The 22,940-nt window shown below is 36.1% G+C and overlaps 1 protein-coding gene across 18 annotated transcripts in view; it reads left to right on the top strand.

Annotated features, from left to right (window-relative positions):
* The window catches only part of SCMH1 (Scm polycomb group protein homolog 1), a 133,450-nt gene that overhangs the window by 27,286 nt on the left and 83,224 nt on the right, over positions 1–22,940 (top strand). For 8 of the 18 annotated variants that reach the window (XM_053919925.1, XM_053919926.1, XM_053919924.1 and 5 more), the window contains 4 exons: positions 3,093–3,222; positions 8,788–8,856; positions 9,307–9,330; positions 18,039–18,109. In XM_053919925.1, coding sequence (XP_053775900.1) covers positions 3,210–3,222; positions 8,788–8,856; positions 9,307–9,330; positions 18,039–18,109 — 177 coding nt within the window. In that variant the 5' untranslated portion in view covers positions 3,093–3,209. Of the gene's footprint in view, positions 1–3,092; positions 3,223–8,787; positions 8,857–9,306; positions 9,331–10,265; positions 10,463–16,989; positions 17,133–18,038; positions 18,110–22,940 lie in introns of those variants that run through there. The other 10 variants (XM_071220886.1, XM_071220888.1, XM_053919928.2 and 7 more) reach the window with 8 other exon arrangements.

Genomic DNA, 22,940 nt, shown 5'->3' with positions numbered 1-22,940 from the left:
ACAAACGTAGTCATGGTTTTTCTGCATTTTCATTAGCCACGTATTGTTTGCTGCTTTGCTTGTTAAAGGAAATAGTGATATTCTCTGGGGATTCTTCTCTATGTGCCTGTGCAGAGATGCATAATTGCTACAGAGAGAGTGGGGGAAGGGACGATCACCAAGAGAGAGCTGCTCCATCTTCTTTGTTCACATCTGCTGCACGTACAAGACAGAATTCACTGGTCTCTTTAAGAAAGTGATTACCTAGCTTACCTCCCTACCGCCGCTCTTCTGGGGGATCATCCCAGAGGAATATTACCATCTCATCACACTCATCTCTGAATGGAACAAGTGAATGGAGAGCTGGAGGCAGAGCATCATTTGAGAGGCACTGGGAATGCTTGCTAAGAAGAGAGTGGCTGATCAGTGGCACATCTCAGATCAGTCTCCAGTCTCCCCTGTAGCTTGTCCTCCATGACCACAGTGGGACAGTCCTGTTCCCAACGTTTCAGTTTGATTTCTGTGCATGTTGGCATAGGATTATGGCTTACTAAAACTACACCGTTACCTAACACTGAAAGAGTTCTGTCTTGTAATGGGTTTTCAGAAGTATGTTTAATATTTCTCCGGTTTTCATTTCTGGGGGAAGCATTCTTCCTTCCTGGTCTCTTCCTCCCTTCCTTCCCCAGCATGTAAACCTGCATTACTTTTGTATTTTCCAAGCTCTGTGAATATATAAAACATGGCACCTATGGACATCCTTTGTTTAACCTAATTTTACCTCATTAAATCCCAGACTATGCCTAATCTTATTCAGTGTCCAGATCAAGCTAATGAATATTAGTGGTTCAGTTTTCACTGTAGTAAAATGGGTAGAACATCCACATTCACACCTGGTTGTAGTTCTTCCCAAGCAGGCTATTTTATGTTAGAAGCAATTAGAGGGCTTCTTTATCATTTATTTATTTGTTTTAAGGAGAGAGAGAATGATGTTAAAAGCATAGTTTGTATTCAAATCCTGCCTTTTCTTCTAACCTTTTAGAAAGTTAATCACCTCCCTGGTATCATTTCCTCATTTCTAAAAAGGGGTAATGATACCATACTAAGTGGTATCAAACTGGAGAGGATGGTGTTATTGAAATACCTAGCACAATATCTGTCACATAGTAAACACTTAAAATATGAACTATATAATGCTAATAATTATTGTTATTTTAATATACAAGTGATAATTTACAGCTGAATTTTTTCTTAATATCACAGTATATGAAGAATTTTTTTCTACTGTTTCTTGCTTCAAAGTATAACCTATGGTGATTGTTTTGTCATATTTCAAAAGGATGCTTCCACAGCCCTGTAGATTTTTCTGTTGCTTATTACCTTTCAAGGGTTTCCAGAAATACTAGAATCTTTACACTGTCTAGATCTGCACTGTTCAATAGAGTAGCCACTGGACATGCATCTAGTTAAATTTAATAAAAATTAAATACAATTAAAATGCAGCTCTTCAGTCACACTAGATGCATTTCACCTGCTGAATAGTCACATGTGGCTAGTGGCTGCCCAGTAGACAATGGAGATACAGAACATTTCCATCATCACTGAAAGTTCTATTGAACGGCACTGCTTTAGGTGTTACTAGTCTATGCTCTTGCACTCTTTTATCAGAAATCAAAGACTATATTTTCTAGGATGTTCCAGAAACTACTGGACATCGGAGCTCTGAACATCGAAGGATTGAGGTTACTCTTCTTACTCCAGCCTCTTAGTGTCATTACTGTGTTTTAAAATAAATATAGGCGCTTTCATTTCCCCCAAGAAGATCACATTACCTTAATTTTTAAAGGTCCCAGTCAACAGTAAAAGGAAGCCAAAGGGAAAAGAAGCAAATTAGAAGTAATTAAAAGTAATTGTAGCAGATATTCCTAGAGTAGTTACTCAGATTGTGAGAATTAGAATCCTTCAAGGTCCTGATGTCCTTTTGGCGAGTACATTGTGTTATTCACAGTATGAGTTTTCTCTCTGAGCAAGGTAGTAAACAGCAAGTTCTTCCTTAATAATCTGCATTATCTGTATTATGCACTTTAAAAGCCATCTTTTTATTTGTTCTTCACAACAACCCAGTGAAGCAAGTAGCATTAGTGTTACCATTCCCATTTTTTTTTTTACTGATAAAAACCTGAGGCTCAGTGCAATTAAGTTACCTGCCTAAAGCAATTAAGGAAAAATAGAGTTAAGATTCAAAACAGGATAAATTGAACTTCCAGTTCAGTATTTTATTTTCTTTTGTTTTTATTTTGTAAAAGAAAGAGTGAAGGTTCTTTAGAGCAACTTGGAAATTGATGACTGTTGCATGAAGTACTCTCAAAGAATTACTATAGTCTCTTTGTCCTGTGACCCCTGTGTATTAGTCAGGGAGGGCTGCCATAACAAAACTCCACGGGCTGGGTGGCTGAAATAACAGAAATTTATTTTCTCACAGTTCCTAATTCTGGAAGTCCAAGATCAGGGTGTTAGCAGGGCTGGTTTCTGGTGAGGCATCTCTCCTTGGCTTACAGACAGGTGTCCTCACCTGGCCGTTTTCTCTGTATGTGCTTGTGGGGAGGAGAGCAGGGAGAGATATCTCTGGTCTCTCTTTCTCTTTTTATAAGGATACCAGTCCTGTCAGATTAGGGCCTACCCCTATGACCTCATTTAATCTTAGTTATTTCCTTAAAAGTCCTATCTCCCAACACAGTCACATTGGAGATTACAACTTTAACATATGAATTTTGTGGGAACACGATCAATTCATAGTATCATGGTAACGGTGTTTAGTATCTTTTGGTTGTTCTGGCTTAATTTGGTTAACTGGAACTATATTTATATTCAACATTTGCATGGAACTGCATGTAGCAAATATCTTTATCTCTGGATATTAAGGCTTAGTTAAATTAAACCTGTAGTACTTGCTATAAGGTACTATCCCACCCTGAGATATTCTAATAGGCAAAAAATACATATTTTACTATCCTCATTTTCTTATAATGTAGCCTTGTTTGTTAATAGCTGAAAGTCTCAGTACTTTACAGGGTAATAAATGTTCCCCTTTCCTCCCCACCCCCATTTTACAGATGGAGAAATTAACATACAGAGAAACTGTCTTATCAGTGGTCAGAGCGAGGTATTGGTGGATCCAGGGATAAATCCCAAACTTCTTAACACCTTGACCAGTTTTTAGTTCATTGACTATGCAGCCTAGTGGTAAGTATCTTTTTACCCTCCCGTCTTGGAGGGAAGTGGGATTAGAGCTTTGGTGAGGACTGAATTTAAGGAATTTCTCACTACTAATTAGGTCACTCATTATCCTTTTCTGTTAGCTATGATGTCATTTTTGTCATTAGCATGAATTTTTCTAGGTCATGAAATGAGTTTGGAAGTTTTGCTTTTTAAATACTTAAAAATATTTCTCTAATGGTTAAACTACACTAGAGATTATTATTAAGAAAGGAAAGAAAGAGAAACCTATTTAATGAATTTGTTCTCTGTTTTAGGCACCATGCTAGGCATTCTGTATTATGTTATCTTACTTAAAATGTCCTTAAAACTTATAACCATTTCTGGAAGGCATATATGTTTAACATTGTTATAGTGATATTTTTTATAATATTAGTTGAATTAAATAGACAAATATCAGAATTTAAATTCTGGTAAAATTTGAGGTTTGTGAAAACTAAGAACCTTATCACAACTCTTTAAAGCTAAAATCTCCTTGTGTTTAAGCATAGTTTCTGAGGTGGGGTGATTTGTCTTGTCTGATAATTAAGTCAGGTTTGCTTTTCCACTTGACACTAAAATAGTATTTTCTCCAAATCCCTTCTGCCTCTACATCAGAAATAGTTATTATTCTTTTAATCACTAGGGAGGCTGAACAATCAAAGCCATGTGAAAAGCAGGGGTGTAAATGGGCCTCCAGACCCAAGGTCCCATAGACCATAAGTACATTCTCACCGCTGCTTCTCTGCCCATTGACTTCTTGCTTACTGTAGATCTACATTCTCCATTATAGTAAAAAATAGAGCCACTGACGTGAACTACATTTTACTTCTCTTATGATATCCCCTTCTGCTTCAGCCACACTGAACTTCAGCTGTCCAACATGACAATACTGTCCATAATGTGTTTTTCTCTTTCATGGATCAAAGGCTGAGTGCCTTGTTATATATGTCTGTATCTGAGTATCAATCTCTGTGTCAAAATTGTTTCGATGAAAGCATGCATTTAAATATTAACTTCTTAATATGTATAATTCTCTCATTGTATAACTATTTCTGAGTTTGGTAAAAAGACAAACTATTTTTATTTTTTGAGTTCTTGCTGTGTGCTAAGCCCCAGCAATATTTACTGGCTTAGTAATATTTAGCTCTGATATTCTGTGACAGGCATAGAAATAGAAGGTAGAGATGGTACTCTGCTTGATGTTACCAGAAAGCTATTGCAAAGTAACAGGTGCCCCTGACTGTGATGAATTGAATAGGAATCTCCCAAATAGAGAAGGAGAGGAAATTTTAGAGATATGAAACAGTATGACATGTTTGTTATGTATGCATACAGTTTAGGGCTTGATCTTTGAAAACTTTTAAATGAGGTAGTGACAAGTTTTATCTTATCCATACTTTAGAAAATTAATACTAAACTATGGATTGGAAAGGAGTGAGATCAGATAGGAATTAAATAACTGCTTTTATTGGTCAACATGAGAGATAATTAAATATTTTTTAAAAAATTATTTTATTGTTCAAAATCTTAAACTCAGATTTGAAAGAGAAGAGATGGTCATTTTAGAGGTAGAACTGATATAATTTGATAACCTAGTCAATTTGGAGGGCTTGGGAGCACAGACAATTACAGAGGAGTTCAGGTTTCTGAATTGTTACTATTAACTGGGATAGCCTACCAGAGAAGAAATATACTGCCCGAGGAAAGGGAATAAAACAAAACTAGTTATTTAGAAATAGTAGCTGTATGTCACAATATACTCTGAAACATGGCTACTATTCTCATCATGCTTTGAAAAATTATGTGACTAGCTCCTTTTTTTAATGTGTAGAATTCTATGAGATTCTGTATTCTTTTCATGTAGGAATTGACACAGGGGACAATTATGTAATCCACTGAGTAATTTATGATGATGCTTTAAAATTAAGCATTTTGTAAGGTAGTTGTTGTCTTCTTTTCTTTGTGTGCTCCTTTCCAGGCTCCACTTGTTTGTGCCAAGAGTTTCAAATATTTCTTCTCAGAAGCTCCTTTTCCATTGTCTTGAATTAAACCTTATTTGATGCCTTCCTACCCAGTTACATTTGTTAGTCCTTTTGTTCATTTTGCTTAGCCTTTGAGTCTGGCTTTCATTTTTTGCCTTTACTAGGGTTTTTTTTCTAAGTCGCATTAGTTGCTTTTAAATATTATTTTATTAACAATCATGCAGCCTGGTTTCCATTTATCATGGCTTCCTGAATCAGTTTTGCATATACTAGTAGCTCATCTCTCCTTAAGTGATAGAATACTGAAAACTTGTATGTATAAATGTACTGTCTATTGGTATTTAGTTTTAAAGAACACATTCCTTCTAATTATAAAAATAATTGTGAAAAACTTTAAACATAAATTCAGTTGTGTTTAATACCCTAATATCTTTTGTTTCTGTCAACAATTTTTAAGCCTGATCAACATTGTAGTCTTTAATAATTATTTAGAGGAGAACAAATATGACAGATTACTAGAAAGATAGGGGACATCAAACCAGGAGAGAAGGCACACTCTTGAAGTGGGACACTGACCAGTGTGACTGGAGGGTAGTGGAAAAGGGAAAAGTCATAAACAATAGGTAGGATCAGAGGAGTGACAAAGCCAGGTCTTGCATAGCTTTGTAAGGCACCCTTATCTAAGTGCTAAGCTGTTGGAGGTCCTCAAGAAGATAAATGACATTATCTGTTTTATGTTTTAAAACAGCTCACTTTGACCCCTAGGTGGAGAATACTTTGGAGTAGGGCAAGAGTAGAATCAGGAAAACACATTAGCAGACTGTTGTCATGTTCCAGGTAAGAGGTAATAGTGACTTGAACTACAGTGCAAATGGTGAGATTAAGATCAGTGGATGGATTTGGGATGTGGGCCACAGAGCTTACTGATGGGTTGGATGTGAGTGTAAAGGAAATAGAGGCATCAAGGATAATTTCAAGGATATTTGGCTCAAGCAACTAGGTGATGGAGATGCCATTTATGGTTTGGGGAAGACAAAAAAAGGAACAGGTTGGCAAGAGGGAGCATTTCATTTTAGCCAGACTGTTTCAGACTGTTCAGATTGAAATAGCTGGTTGATAACCATGTGGAGATGGTCTATAGGTAATTGTATATGTAAGTGTGGAATTCCCAAAAAAGAGGACAGTGCTGGAAATAGAAGTTGGGAGTGATCTCAATGGAGTGGTGAGCAGAAAAACCCTATTTGAATGAGGCGATAATTTGAGGAAGTGTGGAGGCAGTGACTATAGACAACTCTTAAAATAAGTTTTCCTATGAAGGAGAGCAGAGAAATGGAAGGATATAGCAGGAGGGACATGTGTGGGAGTAAGAGGGGGTGTTTGTTGGTTTTTTGTGTTTGTTTGTTTGATAGGTGACGGAGTAGCAAGAATGCTGATGCAAACAATCTATTAGAAGGGGAACGCTTGGAGGAAAGTCCTTAAGAGGATAAGAGGAAATGGGATCTGAAGCAAAAATGGAGGGTTGGCTTTTGATAAAGACAAGTTTACTTTATCCACAGCAACAAGAGAACAGTCAGAAAGAATGATCAATGTGTAGCTTCATTCACTCACCAAATGTTAACTTAGAACCTACTGCTATACTATGCAGTTGGGATGTATCACTAAACAAGATCTGTACTTTTCTGAAATGAGTGGCATCTAAAAGGTTCCTATTCCTTATTTCTGTTTTCTCAGTGAACTCAGAATTTACATACTCCCCTAAGAGTGAAGGTGAAGGAGTGCATAGAGTGTGGGGAAAGATAAAAGCATATTAATTTGTTTTTTTGGAAAGTAGAAAACTTAGTAGGGAAATGTGGTGTGATTTCTAGATGATGTTAAGTAGTATTTGAGAATTATGGCCATGAGTTTAAAGCTTGCATTTGTTTTTCTTCAGCACTGGTGAGCTGTTGGGGTAGGCATGGTATAGATGGGTAAGTAAGTGCCTTTAACCAGAGTTAGGATTGGGACTTGGAGGGAGTCAAGAGTGTTTGCCAGAAAGTGATTTTAATGAGGGACCATGGAATCTGAGCTAGGTAGGAAGAGAAGTGAACACATGATGGGTGATTGATGGTAAGAAAGTAGTAGAAGGTCAGTAGATGAATCTAAGTATTCAAGCAAGGAAAATGTACTCCCATTATATGGTAATATGTCCTCTTTGTGGAAAGCTTTGATGTACGTGAGATTAGAAAAGAGAAAAGAGAAAAAAAAAACAGTACCGTCACCTAGAGATACTCAGTTGTTTATATTTGCTGTTTACTTCTGTCTTTTTTTAATTTTTTTAAAGATTCTATTTATTTATTTATTTTAGAGAGGGGAAGGGAGGGAGAAAGAAAAGGAGAGAAACATCAGTGTGTGGTTGCCTCTCACGTACCCCCTACCAGGGACCTGGCCTGCAAGCCAGGCCAGGTTGTGCCCTAGACTGGGAATTGAACCTGCGACCCTATGATTCACAGGCAGGCATTCAATCCACTGAGCCACACCAGCTAGGGCTATCTTTTTTCTAATGATAATTTTTTAGGCTTGTGTTAGTTTGCCAGGGCCACCATAACAAAGACTGCGAAAGGGTGATTTAAACACAGACTTATTTTCTCAAAGTTCTGGAAGCCAGAAGTCCAAGATCAAGGTGTCAGTCAGATTTGGGTTTTTTTGTTGGTTTTTTTTTTAAGTCCTCTCTTCTTGGCTTGCGGATAGACGCCTGTCTTCTCCCTGTGTCTTCATGTCATCTCTTCTCTGCACCTGTGTCCAAATTTTCTCTTCTTATGTGGATACTAGTCATATTGGATTAGGGCCCACCCTAATGACCTCATTTTAAGTTTGTTATCTGCTTAAAGACCCTCTCTTCAAATAGTCACATTTTGAGACACTAGGGAATGAGGATTTCACCGTGAGTTTGAGGTGGGGACACAATTTAGCACATAACAGGAATGTTCTTTGTTTTTTGTCTTTTACATAATTGTTATTACTCCATGAATATAATTTTTTATCCCATATTTTACCAGACACATTATAACTTAAACATTTTCCTGTTTTGTTGTTTAGACTTTATACAACAGCTACAAAATACTGTCAAGTGAATATATTGCAAGTAACTTAATCAGTCTTCTCTTTTGAACACTCAGGTGCTTCCCCCCTGCCCTTTTTAAAAAAGATTTGATTTATTTATTTTTAGACAGAGGGGAAGAGAGGGAGAAAGAGAGGGAGAGAAACATCAATGTGTGGTTGCCTCTCATGTGCCCCCAACTGGGAACCTGGCCCAAAACCAAGGCATGTGCCCTGACCAGGAATCGAACCAGCGACCGTTTGGTTCAGTCCACTGAGCCACACCAGCCAGGGCCCCCACACCCTTTTTGTTACTTACAAACACTACTGAAATTTTTTAAATAAACCTTTTTTTCTCTGTAGTTTGGATTATTTCCTTAGAATAGAGTCCCAGAAGTAGATTATCAGAAGCTATTAATACATATTGTTAAATTGGAGAAGTATTGAGTCTTTTTATTTTCTTTTCACATGACTGTTTTCTTATTTCCCACAGAAATAGACTGGAATGATGTTAGAAAACACAAATATGGTCATCTACCGGAGTCTGCATCCCAACATCAAGGTAAGAAAAAAACTACTTAGCATGGAAGACTTTTATTTGACATCTCTTGCCATAAAAACTTTGTACAAAGGAATCATCGGACTCATCAGTTAAAACGAAAGCAAATATTGTCATTTACAGAGGTATCTGTAAAAAGCAGTATACTTTCTTTTGAACTGGAAATCAGGAAATTAAGATTCTAACTATAGATAATCCCAAATTAGCTTCATACCTTTAGGCACAGTTGCATAGCTTCTCTGGACTTCTATAGTTTTTAAGAGTGTAGGCTGGGGAGTTAGGCAGAATTGGGGTGTACCTCCACAACTATTACTACTGAACTTAATATCTTTTAAAATGAGAGAATCGGACTAGACAAACTCTCAAGCCCTTGTTTTACCCCAGATCTCCACCTTTCTGTCATTTTGGTGTGTTTGTCATAATGACTTATGCTGTGACGTTTTTCTTTAATAGAAGCTACTGACATCCTGGAGCTAGGTAAGATATTTTTCTTGTATTTCTGTTAAATAAGGGGAATTACTAAACCAGGAATTTGATCATAACTAGGAAAAGAATTCCACGTATTTGTCTCATAAACTAGTGAATCCTGTGCTCTTGTCTGCCTAGTGAGCCCCTGTAATTCATCTCGGTTGCCATGTCAAACCCTCCTTATCAGGAGGCCACAGACCAAGCTAAGAAAAAGGGAGGGGGTGGAATTTAATTACATAGAGTACAGGGAGGATGGAAACTGAACCAAACTGGAAATAACTTCTTAATTTATTAAATCCAGAATTAAAACCAACCCCCACCATCCAGAATTCAGAATTTGGTGGGATTCTCCCAAAATAAATGTTTTTTTTACATGAGAGATATTGAACTGAAATTAAACCTAAAGATCTTCTAAATTGTTTAACTAAATAAACACTAAAATATTAAAATATCAAATAACAGTCAGACTAATACTGCATTTGGTTTTCACCCCTGCATAGTATACTTTAGGACTAGGATTTGAGAAATAAAACTAATATTGGTATTTCTCTATGAGCTTTCAGGGTTCCTATATAAAAATCAGTCTAAACTTCATAAGGTTCTTTAAAATTTTTTTACATGGTTCATGAATATTGATAGTCTGATGCATTTATCAATTTTTGTTTAAGTATTTTTATATCTTTTGTTATTACAACTTCACGTGTTTGGCTCTGTTACTATCATTGTCTATTTGCTTCCTCTGTCTTTTCTTTCAGCAACATATTGCCTTCATTGCCCACTGACAAGGAAAATAATGTAAGGTAGTAGAATACGAGACTAGACTAGGAGCCAGAACTTCTGGGTTCTTAGACAGCCAATTCTACCACTCAGTACCTTGGTGGTTCTGATCCTTAGTTTTCTGATTTGTCAAATGGGGATAATAATCCATTCTGCCTACTTAACAGGGTTGTTAAGAAGATTGCATGAGCTAATGGATGTGAAAACATCTTAAAAACTCAAATACTTTTCAACTTTGGAGGATTATTATTTCCATCCTATTCAGCGACTATCCTCAGACTTTAAGTCAGATTTTGTGGCATTCTTTGAACTGAAGCATTCTGTGAATGTGAGCTGAAGAAATGAATGAAATGAAATAATGCAGGTAAAGGGCCTGGTACTTGATAAACAATAAACGATAGTCACTTTTTATTATTCTCTAAAACTTTCCTCAAGCGTTCTAAGGTGTTAGAAAAACACAGACCTAAGTGTCAGGCAGGCCTTAGTTCAAATTCCTATTCCCCACTTCCCGGTTTTGTTATTTCAGGAAAATTACTTAATCTTTCTGAGCCCAATTCCTCATTTTTAAAATGGGAATAAAACCTACTTCTCAGGTTATGATGAACAGGGGAGATACTGAACATAATATGGCATGGTGCAGGCACACGCAATGCACTCAGTGATAGCTGCTGTTTGGGTGGCTTATGATGATAGCAATTACGGTTCAGTGACAACATAAGATATATTATAAAAAACGTATTTTATTGACAGGGAATTGTGAAAAGTAAATTCTCAATTGAACATGAAGTATATAAAGTGATGTTAAACTTTGAAAGTATATTTCTCCTTGTGGGTGGGAGTAGAGGTAGTATGGCTAGGCATATCCTCTGATAAATTAATCTTACATCTTTCCTTTTGCCTGTCATGCATAAAGAACAGCCCCAAATATCAAACTGAAATAAAATTCAGTAGACTTTTAGGATCTCAGAATTTGGAAGAGGCCTTAAAATAATCTAATTTGGCCCAGCATTTCAAAATCTGGTATTTTTAATTTCTTACAAATTGTCTTGTGTTGAATTCCTCAAAGTCATTGGGGACTTCCCCAGGCAACTAACATTATAATTATTGGGTCATTATATGTTTCTTTATAAATTCTGTTAGTCGTGCTTATAACTTTTAGGGCCATATTGAGTAGTTTTACCTAGTTTTTCACCCACTGGCCTCTAATTATTAGAAAGCAGCTCTAGGGACTGCCTGCTCACCACCACTCTTACTTTCTTGGTTCAGACCACCATAGTCTCATACCTAGATATTAGAACAGCTTCCTAGCTAGTCTTCCTGCCTCCAGTCTTACCCTCCTCCAGTCCATCTTCACACTGCAGACAGAATAACTCTCCCCCAGTCCTTCAGTGCTTCCTCTTTTTAATGTGGTGTATAAGGCTGTCTGATATCCAAATACTGCTTTTATCTGTAGCCTCTTTTCTAAACTATTTCAACTCCACCCAGTAGCCATACCAAAAGATTCAGTTTTTAGAACTGCTTTTTCTCACTTCTGGACCTTTATACATGCTTTTCTTTCTTTCTGGAAAAGAAAAGAAAAGAAAAGAAAAGAAAAGAAAAGAAAAGAAAAGAAAAGAAAAAAATTTTCTCTTTGACTCTTAGACATTACTTCCTCTGGGAATCCTTTCACAAATCCACTAGGTGCTCCTATTTAGCATGCTTGGCTCCAAGCGTAGCATTTATCACAGTTTACAATAGTTGACAGTTTTGGCTCTGTCCCTCACTGGACTGAAACTCCATGAGGGCAAAAATAGTATTTTCATTATGTATCTTCACCCACACAGTGCTTTGCTACACACTATAAATATTTGTTAGATGGATGAAGACTTCGATTCCTTACTCATGCTAAATGTTTATTGTTCTTTCAGCTGGCCCTTGGGTGACATGGTTCTGTGTCCCTTTACCACGTAGATCACCATTTAGGCTTTGGTTCGTTCTATCCCTCTCAGACTGTAGCTCCCAGAACTAAATTTAATATTCCAGATGTGATTTGCTCGTCCAGAAAAGAGTAGGGTTACTGGTTGCTTCTTTTCATTCACTAAACTTTTATTTAGCCTTTATTAAGTTTCAGACACTGTGTTAAACAGTGATGATTTTTTAAAAATTAATAAAAAGTAGCCCCTATCCTTACATAAGTAATTACGATGATATAATGTGATGAGCATGAAAATAAAGGTGTTAACATGATGTTATAGGAGACAGGGAAATGGATGGATTTGTTCTTGGAAGACAGGTAAAATCAGAAATTGTTTTTTTAATTTGGTTTTTTAATCTTTAGATGATCCATTAACAAATATCAAGCTATTGATCTAAAAGGCCTATAGACAATGTTGAGGTACTGTGTCTATCAAAAACTTAGCTTTGGAAATTACTGGCTTTTATTCATGCTGGTTGTGCCACAACTTATTAATCATTTGGAAGTGCCAAGAAAACATAAGGTTGAGGGTATGACTTATTAAAAGGACTTGCTCTATCAGATATTTAAATTGGTTATGAAATTGTAAGAAACAAAGTATTCCTGGTGCTGGAATAGACTGACTAGTGAGAAGAACAGAATATGGAGTCTGGAAATAGATCCAAGTGTATATAAGAAGTTAACATATGATCCAGGTGGCATTTTAAATCAGTGGGCAAATGATTTATTCAATAAATGATGTTGAAGCACACTTATTGAATAAAGATGAAAAGGAAAGCTCCATATTGGCTTCATTTGTCTCACAAAATAAATTCCAAATAGAGCAAACATTTAAATGTGAAAAAAAATGAAACCTGAGAAATCCTAGAAGTAAACATGGGTTAATATTTTGTAATATTGAAATAAGGAAAGATGATATAAAAACCAGAAACTATTTTTAAAAAGGGCTGAAAAATTTAAGGGCAAATCCTATCAGACTGAGACAAATGTCTTCAACATATATGACAAAGGACTAATATCATTAATATACAAAGAACTCTTAGAAACCGAGTAAGTGGAAGGCTAACTCAGTGAAAAATGGAAAAAATAAAATGCAAATTAACTATAAGCCTAAAAAGATCTTCAACTTTATTAGTAATCAAAGAATTATAAACAAAAGCATAAGAGCACTTTGTTTTTTTCACTAAGATTTATCAAAATTATAGAAATGGTTAAAACAGTTGTGGCAAGGAACATAGTCTTAAGTACTATTGGCAGGAATTATATTGTATCAAAATATAAAATATTTTATATTTTGTCCATTAATATCACTGTTAGGAATTATCCCTAAGGAGTTCATCTTAAAAGTGGTAAAAGATATGTTACCAACAATAGATGCTCATCAAAAATTAGAAAACAATTAAATGATCATCAGTATTATTTAACAAATACTGTTGTTATGTAAATTATGGTACATATAAACAATGGAACATTTTTCAGACAGTAATCTTGGAGTAGAATTTATGGTCTAAAGACTATGAGTGTCTCTATTGTTTTTAGGAATTTGGGTTGCACACTTTAGGTGGGACGAAGTGGAGTTCTTGTAGAGGAATGTGGTTGCAATAGTAGCCAGCATGTGTGGAGGTACCTGACATAGCCATGTGAAATTAGGAGCATTTGAGGGATTTATGACGTGTGTAGAAAGACTAGATGTATGTCTAAGATCAGTGGGTAGAGGCTAGAAGAAAACAGACTTCGGCTGGCTATAAAAGGTAAAGTCTGTGCATTTGTACCTTTAAACAATAGCAAATAATGAGTTTCTCATCATTGGAAGTATTGAAGCAGATGCGGAGGAACCTTTCAGGTCTTAACTTTCATATCACCTCATCAAGATTCCTTTCTTGACCATCGTGCCTAAATTAGAACACACATTCTTGGCATTCTCTTTCCTCTTACTTTGCTTTATTATTTCTTTACTTGAAAGGGGCCAGAAATTATATAATTATTGTCTTCTGTCTCTGTTACCCTCTGGACCAAATGATGTGTATTTATTTATTGCCTCTCTTCCCCCTTAGAATGTAAGCTTTATGTGGGCAGAGAGTTTGGCTGTTTTGTTCTTTGCTATGTATCTATCACCAGTGTCTGGAACCAGGCTTGGCATATAATAGGTGCTCAAAAATATTTATTGATTGAATGACTGTTGGGGAAAGGGATTCATACATTCAACTAGGTTGATCTCTTGTGCTTTACATTTTGGGGGGATCTTATTTTCTAATAATAAATGTAATTATTTTGTGTGCATTACAGTTCATAAAACATTTTCATTAGTATTATTCAGTAATATAAATGAGATGTCTGGCTTTTTTCCATCTGTAAGGTTGCAGCTCAGATATTTCCTTTGTAGGACGCCTGTCCATAGCTTCACCATCTAAGATAGTTCCCAGCCTCTATGTATCACATCTCATATTTTATTTCCTTCAAGCTCTTCTCACTTACTACCTTATTTATTTGTTTATGTGTTAATTGTGTCACATCATACACCAGAATATGAATTCCATGGGGACAGGTACCTCCTGTCTTATTCTAACACTTAGAATTTGGCACACAGAGGATACTGAAACATAAGTTGAATGGATAATTGAAACCACTCTGTGAATTTTTAAATATTATAGTTAACGTTAATCTTCCCAATAATTTTTGACCCCAAGTATGGATTAGTTTCCCCTGTTCTGCATTCACATGGCAACCTGTATTATCTCATTAACATAAATTTATTGTAATTACACCAGGTTATTTGAGTTGTTATTCATATAGTTCTGCTTATGTCTACAGACTGCAAGCTCCATGAACTTAGGAACCATATCTATCTTGTTCCCTTAACAGTTAACGCAGTGCTTTTGCACTTGGAAGTTTAATAATTATTTATTGAATGAATGAGTATATGTACAGTCTTGTGCAATACGTATTATCTGCATCTTTAGATGAGTAAACTGATACTTGGAAGGATTAAGTAATTTATCCAAAATAGTTATTTGTAGAAACAAGACTTTAACTGACATCTTCTCACTCTCAATATCACATTCTTTCAACTATAGTAGTAATTTATAGATATAAGTATTAATCATAATTACCTAATGAGCCATTTTTTTAAAGATTATATTTATTTATTTTTAGAGAAAGGTGAATGGAGGGAGAAAGAGAGGGAGAGAAACATTGATATGTGAGAGATACATTGATTGGTTGCCTCTCACACAGCCCAAATGGGGACCTGGCCTGCAACCCAGGCATGTACCCTGACTGGGAATCGAACCAGCAACCTTTCAGTTTGCAGGCAGCCACTCAGTCCTCTGAGCCACACCAGCCAGGGGGAGCCTTTGAAAATACAGATTCTCAGACCACATACAGAGCCTACTGAATGAGATCTTCTTAAGATGGGGCCCAGAACCCTGCTTAAAGAAATGAGAAAAAAAATTTTCAGGAGATTCTGATGATAGGCAGCATTTGGGAATCTATGATAATAGCCAGGGATTGGCAAGCTGGTCAAATCTAGCCTGCTGCCTGTTTTTGTAAAGTTTTAGTGGAACACAGTCATGCTCATTCATTTACATATTATCTATAGTTATTTTCACACTACATTGCAAAGTTGAGTTTGTGACAGAGACTGTATGACTCACAAAGCATAAAATTTTTACTGTCTGGTCCTTTACAGAGAGTTTGCCCACCCCTGATATATTTATACTTTGATGCCTGTCCTATTTTTTTTGTGGTTATTTTAGTACTTGGAGATGTGGTAGACATGTTTGTCTCCATTATGGACATTACAGTAGGTGCCCAAATATTCTCACAAATTAACTTATTTTGCAATTTACTTGATAACATGGGACTAAGCCTTAGGTAGCCTGAAAGTCAGATATAAGAAAAATACTAAAGTATGTATGGTTCTAGCCACGCAGCCCTCACAGTGGGTGAACTGCTTTTAATGAAGGGATTCCTTTTTATTCAGTTGATAATAGGGTGTTCCCTAAATGGTGGCAGATGTGAGGTTTCTTGCCTGTATAACAAAGATTGATTACCATAATTGATCTGTGATTAATATCATTATTTTGGTACCCCTGATGCTGCCATAGTTCTTCAAACCAAAGTCTCTTGGGTGCATTAAGTCAGAACTCAAGCTAATACAAGCAATTACCCAGGACTGACCAAACCTCTAGACCTGCATTGCCTAGTATACTAGCTGTTAGACATATGTGTGTATTTAAATGTAAACTACTTAAGATTAAATAACATTTAAAATTTAATTTTCTCATTTACACTAGTCACATTTCCAAGACTTATTATTTGACTTAATCTTTCTTTATAAGAATGGAATAATTTGTAATGTTTCCATTCTCTTTCTTTTTTTTAAAGATTTTATTTATATAATTTTTTAGAGAGGGGTAGAGAGGGAGAGAAACATCAGTGTATGGCTGCCTCTCATGCACTCCCTGCTGGGGACCTAGCCCACAAACCAGGCATGTGCCCTGACTGGGAATTGAACCAGTGACCGTTTGGTTCGCAGGCCTGCACTCAATCCACTGAGCTACACCAGCCAGGGCACGCTTCCTTTTTCTAACAGCCAATAGTGATGAAATGAATTCAGTCCTTGTGTTAGGGCCATCTCAGCTAAGAAGAAATTTTATTAAATTCTGATAAGCTCTTTAAATCTTGACTCCAGGAAATATCCATCTGATTTACCCTACGGACTAACTGTCTCTTCATGATGATTAATCATTGGCCAGTTCATGAAATGGCTTAGAACTGACTGAGATTTCTGGCCAGATCTATTTGGCTTGGTTAATGGTGGTGGGAATGAGACCAATTTTAAAACAGAAGTTATAAAGTCAATAGAATATATAGTCTTGGCATCATCTTTGAAGTTATTTAGATTTCATCATTCAGTAACTCATTTTTATTCCCAGCATCTAGTGCTTTTTGCATGGCCCAAAGTGGCTCTGTGCTGCTCCACTGCAAAGGAAACTTCAAGAAATGCTGGTTTGCTACAGTGTTTTAGCTTGTGAGCATCTCTGGGATCTTCCCTGCTCCGTCATGGGGGCTCCTCTAGGTGGGTATTAGGGGGAGATTGGTAACTGGTCTAACCTTTAATAAAGAACTTGGTAATCTTTTGTGATCCAATAAAATATGTATTCAACAGCCTGCCCCTTAAAATGTTTTCCCTGGTCCCAGGATAATGTCACTTTAAAGACTGTTTCCCTGATGCAGTGTTCCTTCAACTTTGAGAGGCCCTCAGACCACTTCAACAGGCTAAAAGACTTTGTGGACACCCCCTCCCCAATTTATTCTTAGGTACCATCATCGGAAATGCTACCTAGGACCTACTTTTCTCTAAATTACCAGATCTTTGTCATTTTGCACCTAAGAGCAATGCAGCATAGGCAGAGACGGGAGTAGGGTAGAGGTGGATGAGAGAAAGCCAATTTTTAGACTGAGGATTCATGTATAATATCAGTAATTCTGGCTTTTTCTGCCCTCAAATCCTCTTACCTAATGTTTCCAGATTATTTATATATATATTTGAGCTGAAAAGGGATACAACCATATTGGGTGTTAAGTGCCATCACCTGTGGCAATAAGGGACCTCTCCAGGAGTCAGATTGTTCAAAAGGAATCTCCTCATCCATTTTCTACCTATTCTTGTTTCCACAAGCTTCCTGGGCACTTCTTTGAGACCATGGTATATCTTCCTTTGGCATTTTGGATCACTTTAGTGACTAACATGAACGACACCTCAGGTCATCTTTAGACCATGATTTAAAAACATTGATCTAAAATGATCCACTCAGGTCACCTTGATTCCTCACCCTAATATTCCCTTGAGCCCAAACAGGGAAAGGTAAGTTTTATTACACTCCAAACCAGTCTGAAAATAGCCTAATATTTAGTGTAGTTTACATCCTGAGAGCATTTTTTAGGAAGTTGACTGTGATAGAGATTTCTGTTTCCTTTACAGGTCATTTTACCTGGGACAAATATCTAAAAGAAACATGTTCAGTCCCAGCACCTGTCCATTGCTTCAAGCAGGTAATTGATTCTCAACATCTTTATTAGTAGGTTGGAGGCAAATAGGCTTTTTCTGGTCCTTAGACAAGCAAAACATGAGGCTGGAACTGTTGGGTTTCTCACTTGAAGGCCCCGTAACAAACTTCTATGGGAAAAATGCAACTCAAGACTATGAGTTTTGATAGCAGACATTCTCCTCAACTTCATTCCAAATAACACCTTTTCCTTCTTTACCTCCTTGAAGATATTCTGTGTTTCTGAAAACAATAATTTTTTACTATAGCTCTTAGATTAGATAGATATGATACATTGTTATAGCCCTTAGTTCTTGAAAGTAGAGCAGCATTTGTTTCTGTGTACTCAGCATTCCTGCCACAATCATCTCTTTCCATAAAAATACTGGCACTGAGTCCATGGAGGCAAGGGAATGTTCTAGGAGCTCATCAGAGGTCATTCAGAGCTTTCCACTTAGGATTAAATGCCCCACAAAATGCATAGATGATACCGACTACATCAGTACATAATGCCAATAAACAAAGATGCGTACTGCTGCTGAAAAGAGCTAAACATTAGAAAGTTACGTACTTTCCTCTTCCTTTAGTATTCAGTGGTTATTTTCTCAAACTATCAACATATTACTTTGAGTTTGAATTTTGTCTACTCTCTAAGTAAAGAAAAAATTCAGGACTTCTGCTCATTCAAAATAGTAGGGACTAAATTTATTATCCCACCTAAAAAAATTTAAAAAACAAAATATATTAAGCAATGGTTTTTAAGTTACTGAAAATCAAGCAACCAAGCAAAGTGTTCTCTGAGAGATGGATAACAAATAAGCTGAGCCCCTTATGATTTCCCAGCTCAGTGCCTTAAGAGAGTTTTGAGACATGGCCCAGAGAAGGGAAACCAAGGTTGAGCCCATCACACTCCCTAATTTGAGGAGATGGAGCTGAGAATCTAAGGGAACCAAGGTGGCTAGAATTTGCAGGACACAGTGCCACAGAGGAGAGAACTGCACAGAAAGAGAACAACAGAGATCTCCCTTCCAAGTATTCAGCAAAATACCATTGTTTAGTATATGCATGTGAGGAAAGTCCCCAAAGCCAAGGGGAAAACCATCTGAAAGGTTTAAATGGAATAGAGTCTGGCACTCACACTGGGCTGGGAATACTGCCTGATCCCACCAACTAGACTGGAAAATCTCAATTCATATGGCATTGGGTGGAATACTCAGGAAACTCTTGCTCAGTAGTGGTAAATAATTAGCCTTAATGTCAGAAGTGTTCTGCGCCTTCCTAGCAAATCATAAAGCAAGACTCAAAATGATCAAACCAGTTCCAAGTAACTTAGCTGCATCTAGGAAAAAAGCACAAGAAGGAAGTGCAAAAATATCCAGCTCCCAAGAGGTAAAATTCACAATGTCTGGCAACTGATCAAAGCAGGTATGTAAAGAGGCTGGAAAACATAACCAATGAGCAGAATAATCTATCAATAAACAGACTTGAACCTATGCAGGAGTTAGACTAGACAAAAACATTAATTGTATTTAGAAGTTAAACAGAGACATGGAAGATATTTAAAAACTCATGTTGAACTACTATGTACAAAATAACAAATACACTGGATAGTATTAATGTCAGAAGGTAAGATTGGTAAACTTGAAGACATAATAGGAACTATCAAAGATGAAATACAAAAAGAAAAAAGAATTTTAAAAGATGAAAAGGACATCAGTGAGTCATAGGATGACTTCAAGTTCCGTGTGATGACTTCATAGACCATGTAGTTGGAGTGCCCAAAGGAAGGAAGAGATGGGGGACAGAAAAATATTTGAAAATATAATGTCTAAAATCTTTCCAAAATTGATGAAAACTGTAAGTCCACAGATCTAAGAATGAGAAAGAACAAGGAAAAGGAGAAGAAACTACACTAAAGCATATCATAAATGCTTAAAACTAGTGATTGAGGACATCTCAAAAGAAACCAGATTAAAGTCTTTACCCTTTAGTTCCTAAAGGGGAACTAAGATAAGAATGACATTATATTTTCTTGTCAGAAACAGTGCAAGCAAGAAGAAAGCTGAGTAACAGCTTTAAAATACTGAGGAAAAAACTGTCAACCTAGAATTATATATTCAGCAAAAAGTTCTTCCAAACACAAAGTCACAATAAAGATACTTGGAGATATACAAAAGGTAAAAGAATTCATCACCAGCAAACTCACTTCAAGAGATGTTAAAGGTAGTCCATCAAGCAGAAGGAAAGTGATACCAGATGCAATCACAGATCTACACAAAGGAATGAAAGTCACTGGGAATTATAAAAGTAAAGGCATAAGATGTTTTTATTATTATTTAAATCTGTATAAAAGATAATTATACAGTAATATTGTATTGTAAAGATAATTAACATGTGTATAAGTAAAATATATGATAAATAGCTTAAAGGGCAAAAGAAATCTTAAGTATAATATTATAAGATTTATATACATGAAGCAGTATAATATTACTGGAAGATAGACTGATAAGTTAAATATGTTTACTATAAACCCCAAAGCAATCACTAAAATAATAGAAAACAAATAGCAATATGGTAGATTTGAATCCAACTGTATCAATCATCCAATTAATTATATATGATCTAAATGCCCCCAATGAAAAGGCAGAGATTATTACTTTGAATAAAAAGTAGGACACAATTTTATACTGTTTGCAAGAAATTACACTTTAAGTATAAAGACACAAATAGGTTTAAAGTAAAAGAATGGAGAATGATATACCATACCGACATTGGCTATAGTAATATGAAAGTACATTTCAGAGCAGAGAATATTACCAGGGATAAAGAAGGTATTTTATCATGCTAAGGGGTCAGATTCCTTAGATCACAGGTGGCAAACACAAGACCTGCAGGCCGAATCCGGCCCTCCACCTTGTTTTATCCAGCCCGGCACCTTGTTTCTACCCGGCAGCAGCTAAGGAGTAGTTACATTTATACAGTCCTAAATTTACATTTGGCCCTTCTAAGGCAACCACGAGGCTGATGCGGCCCCCAGTGAAAATAAGTTTGACACCCCTGCCTTAGATGAAGCAAAAACTGATGAGACATAAATAAATCTAAAATTTATAGCCGGATTTTAACACTCCATGACTAAAGACAAATAGACACAAAATAGACATAAAATAAGCAAGTATGTAGTAGACTTAACAGTATCAACCGACTTGACCTGATTGATACTCTCTAATTACAATAGAATATGCATTTTTTTCAATTGCACACAGGACATTTACCAAGTTAGACCATATTCTGACCATAAAATAAGGCTTGATAAATTTAAAAGGCTTTAAATAATACAAAGTATGTTCTCTGATTATTGGAATAAATTAAAAATCAATAGCAGAAAGCTACCTGGAAGATCTCCAAATATTTGGAACCTAGTATCACATTCCTAAATAATCTTCAACTAATGAAAATGAAAGCAGAACATTTAAGAATCTGTGGTATGCTTCCAAAGCAGGTTTTAGAGGGAAATATATAGCGCTAAACACTTATATTAGAAAAGAAGAAAAGTTTCACTTAGTGACCTCAATTTCTACTTTAAAAAAACTAGGGAAAAAGGACAAGTTAACCCCAAAATAAGCAAAGAAAAGGAAATAGAGCATAAATCAATCCAATAAAAAACAAAAGTAATAGAGAAAACCAGTGAAACCAAAAGCTGATATTTTGCAATGAGGTAAACCTCTGGTTAGAATGATTAAGAATAAGAAGAAAGAAAACAAAAATTACTAACATCAGAAATAAAGGAGGTAACATCACTATTAATTCTATAGATATTAAAGAGACAATAAAGGAATATTATGAACAAATTTATGGCTTTAAATTTGACCACTAAGATGAATGGATAATTTGACGAATGACAAAATTTACCAAAGTTCACTTAAGAAGATAGGAAATAGGAATAGCACTATTTCTGCCACAGAAATTTAATTTTAGAAAATTCCAGGCCTAGATGACTTCACCAGTGATTTGTTCCAAACATTTAAGGAAAAAATAATGCAAATTCTACACAGACTCTTCCAGAAAGTTTAAGAGAAGAGAATACCTCCCATTTCATTCTAGGAAGTAAGCATTATTCTGATACCAAAACCAGGCAGACATGTTGATAGAAAACTACAAAATGACATCCTACATGAAAATAGATGTAAATTATGGTACACTTATACAATGGAATTCTACGCAGCAGAGAGAAAGTAGGAGCTTATACCCTTTACAATGGCATGGATGGAACTGGAGAGCATTATGCTAAGTGAAATAAGCCAGGTGGTGAGGGACAAATACCATATGATCTCACCTTTAACTGGAACATATCGACAAAAGAAAAAAGCAAACAAAATATAACCAGAGACATTGAAATTAAGAACATTGTAACAATAGCCAGAGGGGAGTGGGTAGGGGATAGTGGGGAGAGGGGTCTATAGGAACTACTATAAAGGACACAAGGACAAAATCAAGGGGGAGGGTAGAGGTGGGGGAGGGAGGTGGGACTGGCTGGGGTGGGGTGGAGGGATGGGGAGAAAATGCAGACAACTGTAACTGAATAAAAATAAATAGATAAATAAATTTTTAATGTAAAAATTCTAAACAAAATTTTAGGCAATTGAACCTAACAATATATAAAAAGAAATTCATGACCAAGCGGGGTTTAATTTTAAGAATGCAAGCAAGATTGATTTAACATTCAAAAATCAATCAGTGTAATTCATTCACCACATGAACACACTAATGAAGGAAAAATATGATCATCTAAATAGATGCAGAAAAAGCATTTGACAAAATCCAGTGTCCATTGCTAATAA

This window comes from Desmodus rotundus, chromosome 3, assembly GCF_022682495.2.
Source record: "Desmodus rotundus isolate HL8 chromosome 3, HLdesRot8A.1, whole genome shotgun sequence".
NCBI classification, from domain to species: Eukaryota; Metazoa; Chordata; class Mammalia; order Chiroptera; family Phyllostomidae; genus Desmodus; species Desmodus rotundus.
The sequence above is the reverse complement of the archived record's forward strand: the minus strand, read 5'-3'. Positions and strand labels throughout refer to the sequence as shown.